A 13,816-nucleotide genomic window follows, 5' to 3' on the forward strand; every position below is an offset into this window, starting at 1 on the left:
ACGTCATGTGCTAATACTCAGGAAAAACCTATAATCGATGATTTTGTCTTTATAATTGATACCTGTAATGATGACGTGAGAAAAGTTCTAAATGAAACATTCGATAAAGCTAGACAACTCATGCAAGAAAATAAAAAGTTCTCTGTCTGGCTTGATCAAGACGAGGCAATAAAGAATTGGTACAAGCATATATTTCCTACCCCATATCATCGTATAGAGGGTGCAGGGATTCACATTGTGCATTTTGCGACACCACAAAGAGATGATGAGGTAATGGATTGCACCTGTCTCTCCTTAACAGGATATATGTGCCTTTCTTGTATTTGTTTCTTGATAATGCCTTGTTGTATATGTGAAATGTTGGATACAACCATTTATTACATCGATCGTAAATACATCCAAAAAGTCGTCGATGTAAAAATATCGGGATTTGAAATTGAAGTGCATAACTTGTTTGAATTGTACTTTCCAGTAACTTTGCAGCCCAACAATGTTAGATGATTTCTGGACTGACATGAGAGAACAGAATATTCTCTGTCTGGCTTGATCTAGATTAGCACGTATAACATCTTTCCAAAATTAAATTACCCTGATTATACACTGGTGCGAGTGAGGGCGCTGGAATTTACAAAACCATATTGCATGAACATTAATACGTGATGGTGCAAATGCAATGGAATGGAGTTCAGCCAGTTTGACAAGATGTGTGTGTTTTCTTTAATTATTTTAACCCTTGTCAATATAGGATGTAGGATATATTTTCTCATTTCATTTCAGGTATAATTTATTAACTATTTTGCTTCAAGAGCTTAATTAAGTATTACTATTATTTTTTCACAATGTTATTATAATACTTTATAATCTTAATTTCGCAATTTTTAAAAAATATTCAATGCATGTAATTGACACGTTATTCGGGGTTTCTTAAATGGCGATGTGTAGAATTTAATAAACTATCAAACTATTAAAAAATTAAACTGCTTTGTCGGTCATAAATACATCCGAAAAGACATAGTGATGTTATAAAATATGGAGAATCGTTCGATTCTATCAGGTGGTCAAAGCTGAAAAACACAAATCAGCTGAGGTGTTGCGAATGATGCTCCATCAGCACTAAGATAAATTTAGAGGATATGAAACCATTTATGTACAGATCATACCAAGCTAGACTGAAGATGTCCCTCCATCTATTATCTATATCTAAATGTCATACCGAACTAAAAGATGTCATTTCCTTCCAGTGTCGTAGCCAGACTGCGAATTTTTTTCTGCTATGTTAATTCTTCTGTGTTCACTCACTGTAAAAACAACAGATTTCTAAAGAAATGAATAATGTTAATGACCTAAAATTTACATAGCAGGACATGATCTTGCGGGCTGACTACACCACTGTTTCTTTCATCTGCATTGCTGTCTAGATGCAATGTCGTACTGGAAAAGACATCCGATCAATCTGGAACATGTATAATTATTTTACTCACTGATAGCTTTATAACCCTTTTTAAAGTATTTCTTTGACATATGTAGTTGACATTTTCTTGCTAAAATATCTTTTGCTCAAAGACCAAAGCCACTATATTCACGTCAATTACTTTTCAGTGCCTCGTGTAAATACAACGATAGAATGCGTTCTTTCTATACGTTCTGTGTTGTTTTAGATGATCGTGAAAATATCATGAATACATGAATATCAGCCTAACTCGACTATCAATTTTCCTCCATCCTAGCTTATCTCCTATGCTAATGAATGACCCAGCAATAAAATGCAACAAATATTCCATTACTCCCGAATCTACCGGTAAATGATCCAATAAACGCTCTCTGTGAAATGAACATCTCGTATTTAGTAACCCCTCTTTGCTTGTGAAGAGTAAGTGCTTACTGGAAGTCTCTTTCTAATAAACGCACATGCCGTTTCTAAAAGACATCACGTAGACATAACTATTGTCAATGAGTCGATTAGGCTTAGAAAGCTTTTTATTTTTGTTTGTTCATACTAAAGTTGTTGAAATGATACAAACGCCTAGTCTCTCTTTGACGTCTTATCCCTAATGGCAGCTGAAATTCATTAGATGCACCAGGCGTTTATTAGATTATTTACTGTATGAATATAATTTGGTTATTTATTACGTCGCGGTAGCCATGTTAATTCAATTTAATTACTTAGAATTTGCCGTTTGCAATTCAAATTTCAACCAACATGGCGATAAGCTCTTCTTCTTTTGAATTCTTGGGGAATAGTTTTAAGTCAGCCATATCAACACGTCTGCTCTGACGTCATATGAAAACATCGTATAGATATTGTGCAACCAATCACAATGCGCTTTGCTATTGTTCAAACTCAAATGACATGCAATTGTATAATAAGCGATGACGCCAATACAAAATTTTCACACCCTAACACTCGACTTCACGTTGACTTCGACGCAACTACTAGCGTGAGCCATGACTATTATACTCATCCAAAAACACAGATTCAGAGAAGAATTACCAGCTGGTATAACCTGGAATCCAACAACAAGAAAACTAACCGTCGATGATAGCTATACTGTGTTAACGAATGATAAAATGGTATTGGAAGAACGGCAAACAACAAACAATGGACAAAGGAACGCTCTTCAAGTGAACAGCGCTGATGACATTGAAGAAATAAGATCTTTGATTCTGAGCAAGCCTGTAATAACGACAGTAAAGTATGACTCAGTGAAATGTCTGGTGATTGTCAATACGTCAAAACTCGAAATAAACCAGGCGGTTCAAGAAGCTTGCATTATGGCCGAAAAGTATTCGGCGGAAAACAAAAATTTTTTCATAACAATTAATCTTGATAAAACGATCAGTACATGGTACCATTTTAGAATGATGAATTTCTGCAATAACCAGAGCACGTGTCATGGGGCAAACTTTTATATTGCCCACAATGCCACAGAAAGATGCTATTTTGCTCGAGAATACATCGACTGCGACCGGACGCAAGGATTATGTTGCTGGTGGTGGTGTCTTCCTACCTGCCTTCTAATTGGTTGTCCCTACATAATATATCGTCATTGTGTAAAAGGAATCACCGATGTTAAAATTGCCCCAGATATGAGAGTCTTCTTGGGCAGTGCTGGTGACTTCGAAGATCTTTTACGGTGCTATCGAGTACCTTCGTGGAAGTGTCTAACAAACTACCGCGAATCTAGTTCGACTACACAGCCATCGCGATGACCCCATTCTGTAACCACATATCTATAAAAAAAATTATTGTTTCTTTAAAAATCAAGAGTGTGCTGCTAGGATGAAGATGGTAGATTTAAAGTAATTTTCCTAAAAAATAACGTAGCTATTCACTTCCAGCTCCAACATTTATTGTGATTTAATAAGTATAGAAGGCGTAAGTTAAAAGATAGCAAAACTCAATTCCGTAAATATAGTGTTTATTCTGTAGTGCTTGCATGCCAACAAAGACTTCGTATCCTTGAATGTAAGATTAACAACTTCATAAAATTAAGAACGTAAATCTGATCATGTTTGTTTTGATTAAACCTGAAAAACGTTCATGTTTTGTATGGTTTGGCTGTCTGTAATTCGATTTTTAAGTCGTAGAAAATTGTTTCAATCGTTAATTTAGAACAGAAATGGGCCAGACAAATAAATGATTTCTTCTTCTGCATCTCTCTCCAGTTTTTGAAAGTGGATGACAATTTTCCATGCTTTGGTTTTTGTCGTTTTAATGCCTATCGTTGGTCTTTCTTTTCTTCATTTCGTTTCACGTTGTTCCCATGCATTTATTCTTGAGTTTCCAAATTTGCAATGTTTCGTTTGCACGATAGTTTATTTGTGTGTTGTGATTCTATTGGCCGCATTTAGCCTTTACTAAGCAAGTTTTTGATCCTTTGAGTTGTGTATGGTTTTCTTCGTGTTCCAGTAGGGCGGCAACGTATGGAAAGAAAGGGCTATGTTTGGAATTCTTTTGCCGAATCTTGTGTCGTTATGACTAAAACAGGCTGAGATTCAACGTAGAATTTTTAGTAAAAAATGACATCGACATTGCCGCCACTGCAAGGAAGGAGCATATTCGTAAATCCTGAGACAGAAACCATCAAAAAATCTCCCTAAATAGTTGTTACAAACTCATTTATGTTTTGATAATATAATGATAGTGGACTGTCGATTGGGCTCTGAAATGGACAAAAAAACCATGTCTTGTTTTCGTTTTTTCACACGAAAGTGATTTAACAATCCCTCCCTGGATCTTATTGAAAGCGTCAGGCGCTTATTAGATTATTTACTGTATGCTAGTTTAATGTTTGAGCATCAACCAGTAGCTTATAGTTAGGTAACGTCAATTCAACTAACATGTCAAATACGTCTTTGTCAATTGACTCCCTGCGGAATGATTTTAAGCCAGCAATACCAGCACGGTTGTTTTCTTGTCATATGAAACACGACATTGTTGTTCGTGTTGACGCTGTGCAACCAATCTCCCGAGAGTTTTAGAACAATAGAAAATGGATGACGTTTGTGTTGTAAAAAGGAAATTTCTTTACCAAAGTCATCCATGATTGCGGCCATCATGTAACTTGCCCACTATGCAAAGAGCTATTGATATTCTTACGTGTTTTTGACGTAACAATAATTGTAATGCGTTTTGCTTTGTTTAAACTTCAAATGACATGCAAATTGTATAATAATGACATCAATACAAAATAACTTAAAATTTTCACATCTAACACTCGACTCTACCTTGACTTCGACGCAATTACTAAGGTGAGCCATGACTATTATTCTCATCCAAAAATGCAATTTCGAACTACAATTACCAGCTGGCATAAGTTGGAATCCAGCTAAAAGAAAAATAACTGTCGATGATAGCTATACTGTGTTAACGAATGATGAAATGGTTTTGGGAGAACAGAAAACAAACGATGGACAAAGGAACGCTCTTCTGGTGAATAACAATGAAGACCTTGAAGCAACAAGATCTTTGATTCTTAGCAAGCCTTTAGTAATGACGGTCAAGTGTCCTGCTGAAGATGCATACTATGTGACATGTCTTGTGATTGTTGATACGTCCAGTGCCCAAGTAAAAAGTGTCTTTGACAAAGCATTCGACCTTGCCAGACAGTTGTTGGTGGAAAACAGAAAGTTTGTCGTAACATTTAATCTTAATAAAACGATCAGTAGATGGTACCATGAAACCATGTTTACTTTGTTCAATAACGAGAGCACGTGTTATGGGGCAAATTTTTATATTGCTCACAATGCCACAGAACAATGCATTTTGGCTCAAGAATACATGGACTGTTACCGGACACAAGGTTTATGTTGTTGGTGTTGGTGCTTTCCCTGCTGCTTGGTAATTGGCTGTCCCTACATGATATACCGCAATCTTGTAAGAAAGATCAAAGACGTTAAAGTTTCTCCAAACTTTAACGTCTCCTTGGGCAGTTTTGATGACTTCGAAAAACTTCCGTTCTATCAAGGAGCAAAAGAGTACATTCAGCATATTTTCTGAAACGACTTTTAACGAACCTGTTTCGCTAGAAGTGCAATCGCGATGACCCCATTCTCTATCCACATATATCTATAAATAAAAAAAATTATTGTTTGTTTAATAGTCATGCAAAAGTGAGCGGCTAGGATTAAGATTGTAAATTCAAAGTAACTTTCATAATAAACTAACGTATTTGCTTGCGGTTCCCACATTTATTATGATTTAAAAAATATAGAAGGTGTAAGTAAGAATTGACAATACTCAAATCTAATGCCTGCATGTCAACAAAAGACTTCGCATATTTGAATGTAAAACTAACTTCATAAAATTTAGAACGTAAATCTGATCATGTTTGTTTTGATTAAACCTGAAAAAAGTTCATGTTTTATATGCTTTGATTGTCTGTAATTCGATTTTAAAGTCGTACAAAACTGTTTCTACGCATTATTTTAGCGGAACAGAAATGGGCCAGACTGAAAAACAATTTTTCGTTTGCATCTCTCTCCAGTTTTTCACAGTCAATACTTTTCACCTTTTGATGGTTGGTGGTTGACAGTTTTCTTTGATTTGGTTTTTGTCGTTTTATTGCCTATAGCTGGTCTTTCATTTCTTCATTTCGTTTCACGTTATCCCATGCATTTATTCCTTGAGTTTTCAAAATTGCCATGTTCCGTTTGCACGATAATTAATTAATTCTTTGTTGTGATTCTATTGGCCGCATTAAGCCTTTACTTCCCTGGATTTTTGGTCCTTTGAGTTAGGAGGGTTTTTGGTGTTGCCATACGGCAAAGGAAGAAAGGATCACTTTGAAAGTTTTTTGCCGAATCTTGTGTCGGTGTGTCTAAAACAGGCTAAGATTCAGCGAAGTATTTTTTAAAGCGAATAACGTCGATACGGCCGCCTCTGCCAGGAGGGAGCATAGTCTTAAATTCTGAAATACAAACAATCAAAAGAAATCTGCACAGCGAAGCTGTTGCAAAATGTGCTGCATGGGCTGAGCTTTACACTGCCCTCTCTTTTTACGTTAATGAGTTTGAAATAACGCCCTGTCTCTAATAGATGCTACAAACTCATTAATGTTTTGATAATATTATGATAGTGGGCTGTCGATTGGGCTCTAAAATGGACTTAGGAACCATGTCTTATTTTCGTTTTTTCACACTGAGGCCTGTTTCATACGTCACCTTTTACATAAGCCGAACGCATTTAAAACTAAAGATAATGAGGCATTATATATCTTATTTTCTTTTATCTTTAATGGTTCGGCTCATGTAAAATGCAACGTTTGAAACAGGCCTAAAGTAATGTAAATGATACAAACGTCTCGTGTCCATTTAAAGATACAACCCTGGAACTTATTAAAGGCGTCAGGCGTTTATTAGATTATTTACTGTATAATAATTTAATTATAAGGTTAAATAGTTGGAATGTTATTAAAAAAAGAATGATAGCATAATGCTTTATCCAACAACTACCAACAATAACGACGTTTTCTAACGACATTTGAAAATTTGAGACAGGGACTTGTAACGTATAAGGCTCTTTGCTTTCGAGTAGACTTGTCTCGTTTACAAGGAAGAGGAGTGGAAGGTTGATTTCTCAAATGTTGTTAGGTAAGGTCGTTACTCGTTAGTTGTTGGTTAAAGCATTATGCTATCATTCTTTTTGCTAACTTAATGTTTGCGCATCAACCTTGAAAGTAACTTAAATATAGTTAGATGAACTTACGGAAGCCATGTTGTTTTCATTGAACGAAGGCTTTTTCTCGTTTACAAATTTCAACCAACATGGCGAATACATCTTTGTTCATTGAAATCTTGGGGGAGGATATTAATCAACCATACCAGCACGATTGCTTTCATGTCATATTAAAACACATTATTGTTGTTCGTATAAACGCTGTGCATCCAGTCTCCCGAGAGTTTTAGAACAATAGCATATTGATGACGTTTGTATTTTAAAAAAGAAATTTTTTTTGTAAAAAACATCCATGATGGCTGACATCATATTATTTGCCCATAAAGAAAAGAGCTATTGATATTCCTTACGTGTCATCGACGTAACAGTAATTGTAATGCGCTTTGCTTTGTTCGATCTTCAAATTACATGCAAATTATACAATAATGATGACACCAATACCAAACCAGTTTACCAAAGTCGCTAACAGTTTTGAGCAGCAACTTGAGTTAAAAGTTTCATACGTTCACACTCGATTCCACGTTGACTTCAACGAACAACAAATGATAATCATGAGTATTATTATCATCGGAAAATCCACTTTCCAACGACAATTACCAACAGGTATAAGTTGGAATCCGGAAACCAAAAAATAACCGTCAATAATAGCTATACTTTGTTAACGAATGATGAAATGATTTTGGAAGAACAGCAAGCAACAAACAATGGACAAAGGAAGGCTCTTCAAGTGAACAACGTTGATGACGTTGAAGAAATAAGATCTTTGATTCTGAGCAAGCCTGTAATAACTACAGTAAAGTGTCCAGCTGGAGATGTAGACGATGAGAAATTCATTGTGATTATCAATACTTCCAGTGCCAAAGTACAACATGCGGTTCGTGAAGCTTGCAATCTTGCCAGACAGTTGTTGGTGAAAAACAGAAAATTTGTCATCACGTTTAATTTTAATAAATCCATCAGTTTATGGTATTATAATTCTATGAGTACTGCGTTATGTTATAACGAGAGCATGCGTTATGGTGCAAATTTTTATATTGCTCACAATGCCACAGAAGGATGCGTTTTGGCTCAAGAATACATCGACTGCGACCGGACACAAGGATTATGTTGTTGGTGTTGGTGTTTTCCCTGCTGCTTGGTAATTGGCTGTCCCTACATGCTATACCGCAATCTTGTAAGAAAGATCAAAGACTTTGAAATTTCTGCAAACTTTAAGGTTGTCGACAGTCAAATTGATGACAGTGAAGAAATATTTAGCAATTGCATCGCAAGACTCTTTCAGTATCAAGATCCACTTGAGGACCTAAATTATCGTAGAAATATATCATCGACCTTATACCAACCTATGTCGGAAGAGTCGTCATCGATGTGCGAAACAATTGTTTAACCGCACCTCCTTAAAAACACATGAATTTGCTTTAACAGCCAAAGCAAACTACTAGCGTAAATTTTGATTTTTCGTTGTAACTCAGCCCAAATAGGGCAAAAGATTTAAACAAACTTTCATGACAAACGTATTTAGACAACTTAATCACTTGAAGTGTCCGCATGCATTTATTATAGTTTATAAAGGATAGAAAATGAAGAAATGTTGTTCTAAAAACTAACAAAAGTCCATTCTCAATATAGTGTTTCGATAGTGCCTTCATACCAACTAGAGTTTACAGGCTTTATAATATTTAGATAGCAGATTTGATCATGATTTGCGACAAAAGTGTATACCTTATCGTTTGATTGTCTATCATAACAATCAAAATTCAGAAGTATTATACTTTTAAAATTTTAATATTTAAGGTAAAAAGCATCAAAAATCAGTAATTCTGAATAAGTCGTCTTTATCTTACACAAAGACGTATACGTCACTTGAATATCACGGGCTATGCCGACACTTACATCATGGTAATACAAAATTCACCAATCAGAAAGCAGTTGAATAACGTTTCAGATCATGCTGACGATAACGCATCAGTGCTAATGGTTTTTGCATTTAAACTCTTTCATGTTCTTAAATAAATCGTGAAGTGGCGATAGTTTTCATTTTTCTTTAGTTCCATTGTTTTTCGTTTTACGAACTCTACAAGGTGTTGTTTTCAAACTTCTTAAATAGCACTGTATAATGCTCGTTCAACGATACTGACATTCCTTCATCCTTACTGACGTATCAATCATCTTTGTTTAAAATTTTAATTACATAAAAATATGGTTTACACACGCCAATCTCGTTGACTGCAGCTGATTTCCCTAGGGGTGTGTGAAAATAACGAGAAATTACAGTATAATGAATACTAGCTAGTTTAAATATACATGCAAGACATAAGCAATAAAATCTACTATAATCAAGACATTAGCTACATTAGAGACATTACACACACAATAACACATGACTATTGTGATAATAGAATGATAGTGGATAGTCGATTGGGCTCAGAAACATTTTTGTTTTCGTTTGTTCATACTAAAGTGATAGAGAAATACACAAACGCTTCGTATCTTTTTGACTCCTCTCCTTCCATGGAACAACTAGTATTTATTAAACACGCTAGTCGTTTAATAAATCATTTACTGTATGCTGAGTCAATGTTGAGCATCAACCTTTAAAGTAATCAATAGTTTGCTAACTTGTTACGTCACGGCAGCCATGTTGGTTAAATTCAAAAAAAGATTTTTCTCGTTTACAATTCAAATTTCAACCAGCATGGCGAAATGTTGCCTCCTTTGACTCCTTGAGGAATGGTTTTACTCCAGCCATACCGACACCGTTGCTTTGACGTCATTTAAAAACAAGGCATTGTTGTTCGTATAGACGCTGTGAAACCAATGTGCTATATATCCCGAGAGGGTCAGAAAAGTGGAGAATGGATGAAATTGGCATTATAAAAAAGGAACTTCTTTTGTCAAAATCATCCATGATCGTGGCCATGAAAAGTGCTATTGAGTCCTTTCGTGTTATTGACGTAATAACAATTGTAATGTGCTTTGCTTTTGTTAAAAATTCAAATGACATGCAAATAGTATATAATAAGTGATGCACATTACCAAGAAATGATTCGTTCTGAGCACCAACTGTAGTTTAACATTTTAACTTCACACTCGACTCCACGTTGTCAAGCGCCAGTCATGACTATAGTTGTCCTCAATCTATACAGATACAAATTTCAAGAACCTCTACCAGCTGGTATAAACTGGAATAAAAATTATACAAAACTAGTCGTTGATGATAGGTACACTTTGTTAACAGATGATCGAGAAATTGCGAGGGAACGTCCAAGAAGAAACGATGAAAACAGGAATGTTCTTCGAGTAAACAACCTTCGAGATCTTGAATCAACAAAAGATTTACTTTTGAGCAAGCCTTTACTAACGATAGTTAAGTGTCCTATTGCAGACGTAGACGAAATGAAATATCTTGTGATAGTCCTTACGTCTAGCCCCGAAGTAAAAAGTGGATTTGTAAAATGCTCGCTAAGGCCAAATTGTTGTTGTTGGAAAACAAAAGGTTCTTCTTCACGTTCAATCTTGATGCGTCAATCAGTACTTGGTTCTATAGTGACATGACTGACGCGTTATGGTATAACAAGAAAAAGTGTGATGGTGCAAATTTTTATCTTACTCACGATGCCGAGGAAAAATGCATTTTTGCTCAAGAACACATCTACTGCTACCAGTGTAAAGCAGTATTGTGTTGGTTTCTGTGTTGTCCTTTATGCCTGGTAATTGGCTGTCCCTACGTAATATACCGAAATATTTTGAGAGGAATTAAAGACATTAAATATTTTGCACCATCGACGGTCATCGTGGGTGAAGTTGACGATAGTCGAGAAGGATTTACCAATTGCTCCTCAAGGCTCTTTCATTACGGTATTGAAATAGAAGAACATAGGAATCCTCAAATGCCCTTGTTCGAACGTGTCACTGAAGAGTCATCGCTATGAACCCTTTCAGTTACTTATACCAATACTTAAAACTTTTGATTTTCCTTTTGTTGCCCATCCCGAATATAGAACAGCAGATTTAAGCAAAGTTACGGAACTAGTATAAAGACAAATAACGTATTTATTTGCAGTGCCAAAATTTATTATGAAGTATTATACATTTAAAATTTTAATATTTAAGGGATAAAAAGCATCAAAAATCAGTAATACTCAATAAGTCGTCTTCATCTTACACAAAGACGTATACGTCACTCGAATATCACGGGCTATCCCGAAACTTACATCATGGTAATACAAACTTAACCAATCAGAACGCAGTAGAATAACGTCTCAGATCATGCTGACGATAACGCATCAATGCTAATGGTTTTTGCATTTAAACTCTTTCATGTTCTTAAATAAATCGTGAAGTGGCGATTGTTTTGATTTTTCGTTAGTTCCATTGTTTTTCGTTTTACGGACTTTACAAGGTGTTGTTTTCAAACTTCTTAAATAGCACTGTATAATGCTCGTTCAAGGATACTGACATTCCTTCATCTTTACTGACGTATCAATCATCTTTGTTTAAAACTTTAATTACATAAAAATATGATTTACACACGCCAATCTCGTTGACTGCAGCTGATTTCCAAAGGGGTGTGTAAAAATAACGAGAAATTACAGTATAATGAATACTAGATAGTGTAAATATACATGCAAGACATAAGCAATAAAATCTACTATAATCAAGACATTAGCTACATTAGAGACATTACACACACAATAACACATGACTATTGTGATAATAGAATGATAGTGGATAGTCGATTTGGCTCAGAAACATTTTTGTTTTCGTTTGTTCATACTAAAGTGATAGAGAAATATACAAACGCTTCGTATCTCTTTGACTCCTCTCCTTCCCTGGAACCACTAGTATTTATTAAACACGCCAGTCGTTTAATAAATCATTTATTGCATGCTGAGTCAATATTGAAAATCAACCTTTAAAGTAACCAATAGTGTGCTAACTAGTTATGTCACAGCAGCCATGTTGGTTAAATTCAAAAAAAGATTTTTCTCGTTTACAATTCAAATTTCAACCAGCATGGCGAAAATTTGTCTCCTTTGACTCCTTGAGGAATGGTTTTAAGCCAGCCATACCGACACCGTTGCTTTGACGTCATTTAAAAACAAGGCATTGTTGTGAGTATAGACGCTGTGAAACCAATGTGCTATATATCCCGAGAGGGTCAGAAAAGTGGAGAATGGATGAAATTGGCATTATAAAAAAGGAACTTCTTTTGTCAAAATCATCCATGATCGTGGCCATGAAAAGTGCTATTGAGTCCTTTCGTGTTATTGACGTAATAACAATTGTAATGTGCTTTGCTTTTGTTAAAAATTCAAATGACATGCAAATAGTATATAATAAGTGATGCACATCACCAAGAAATGATTCGTTCTGAGCACCAACTGTAGTTTAACATTTTAACTTCACACTCGATTCCACGTTGTCAAGCGCCAGTCATGACTATAGTTGTCCTCAATCTATACAGATACAAATTTCAAGAACCTCTACCAGCTGGTATAAACTGGAATAAAAATTATACAAAACTAGTCGTTGATGATAGGTACACTTTGTTAACAGATGATCGTCAAATTACGAGGGAACGGCCAAGAACAGACGATAAAAACAGGAATGTTCTTCGAGTGAATAACCTTCGAGATCTTGAATCAACAAAAGATTTACTTCTGAGCAAGCCTTTATTAACGACAGTTAAGTGTCCACTTCCAGACGTAAGCAAAGTGAAATATCTTGTGATAGTCCTTACGTCTAGCCCCGAAGTAAAAAGTGTGGTTCGTAAAATGTTCAATATGGCCAAATCGTTGTTGTTGGAAAACAAAAGGTTCGTCATCACGTTTAATCTTGATGCGACAATCAGTAGTTGGTACTTTAATAGCATGGCTGATGTGTTTTGTTATACCGAGAGCATGTGTAAAGGTGCAAATTTTTATCTTACTCACGAGGCCAGGGAAAAATGCATCTTTGCTCAAGAATACATCGACTGCTACATGAATAAAGCAGTATTGTGTTGGTTTCTGTGTTGCCCTTTATGCCTGGTAATTGGCTGTCCCTACGTAATATACCGACATATTTTGAGAGGAATTGAAGACATCAAATATTCAGCTTCATTGACGGTCATCGTGGGTGAAGTTGACGATAGTCGAGAAGAATTTACCAATTGCTCCTCAAGGCTCTTTCACTCCAACTTTGAAGAAGATCCAAATCAAGGAATAGAAGAACATAGGATTCCTCTGGAGATCTTCGTCGAGTCTGTTAGCGAAGAGTCATCGCTATGAACCCTTTCAGTTACTTATACCAATACTTAAAACTTTTGATTTTCCTTTTGTTGCCCATCCCGAATATAGAACAGCAGATTTAAGCAAAGTTACGGAACTAGTATAAAGACAAATATCGTATTTATTTGCAGTGCCAACATTTATTATGATTTATAAATCATAGAAAAATAAATAGTATTTATGTGCGTAAGAAATAGCAAAACTCAATTCTAAATACAGTGTAATTTTTCTTTTGTTCAATTAATTTTGTAACGTGTCTTTGAACTCATTAGAACAATAGAGCTTTTTTGTCAACCATACGGACATTTTTACATGTATTGGCGTATATCAATCATATTAACGCCCTTTGCTTTTGTTTTTTTTTTAC

The 13,816-nt window shown here is 35.4% G+C and overlaps 3 protein-coding genes across 3 annotated transcripts; all 3 read left to right on the plus strand.

Annotated features, from left to right (window-relative positions):
- The first annotated feature begins 2,246 nt into the window (after nt 1-2,246).
- Nucleotides 2,247-3,540, plus strand: LOC124452967. Its single transcript, XM_047003636.1, has one exon. It carries the CDS (start codon nt 2,446-2,448, stop codon nt 3,208-3,210), a length of 765 nt encoding a protein of 254 aa, XP_046859592.1. The 5' UTR covers nt 2,247-2,445; the 3' UTR covers nt 3,211-3,540.
- Nucleotides 3,541-4,733: 1,193 nt separating this feature from the next.
- Nucleotides 4,734-5,866, plus strand: LOC124453249. The gene has a single exon (XM_047004022.1). It carries the CDS (start codon nt 4,760-4,762, stop codon nt 5,498-5,500), a length of 741 nt encoding a protein of 246 aa, XP_046859978.1. The 5' UTR covers nt 4,734-4,759; the 3' UTR covers nt 5,501-5,866.
- Nucleotides 5,867-12,600: 6,734 nt separating this feature from the next.
- Nucleotides 12,601-13,585, plus strand: LOC124453344. The gene has a single exon (XM_047004153.1). It carries the CDS (start codon nt 12,616-12,618, stop codon nt 13,447-13,449), a length of 834 nt encoding a protein of 277 aa, XP_046860109.1. The 5' UTR covers nt 12,601-12,615; the 3' UTR covers nt 13,450-13,585.
- Nucleotides 13,586-13,816: the final 231 nt, after the last annotated feature.

The sequence above is a fragment of the Xenia sp. Carnegie-2017 genome, unplaced genomic scaffold (genome assembly GCF_021976095.1).
Source record: "Xenia sp. Carnegie-2017 unplaced genomic scaffold, XeniaSp_v1 HiC_scaffold_25, whole genome shotgun sequence".
NCBI lineage: Eukaryota > Metazoa > Cnidaria > Anthozoa > Malacalcyonacea > Xeniidae > Xenia > Xenia sp. Carnegie-2017.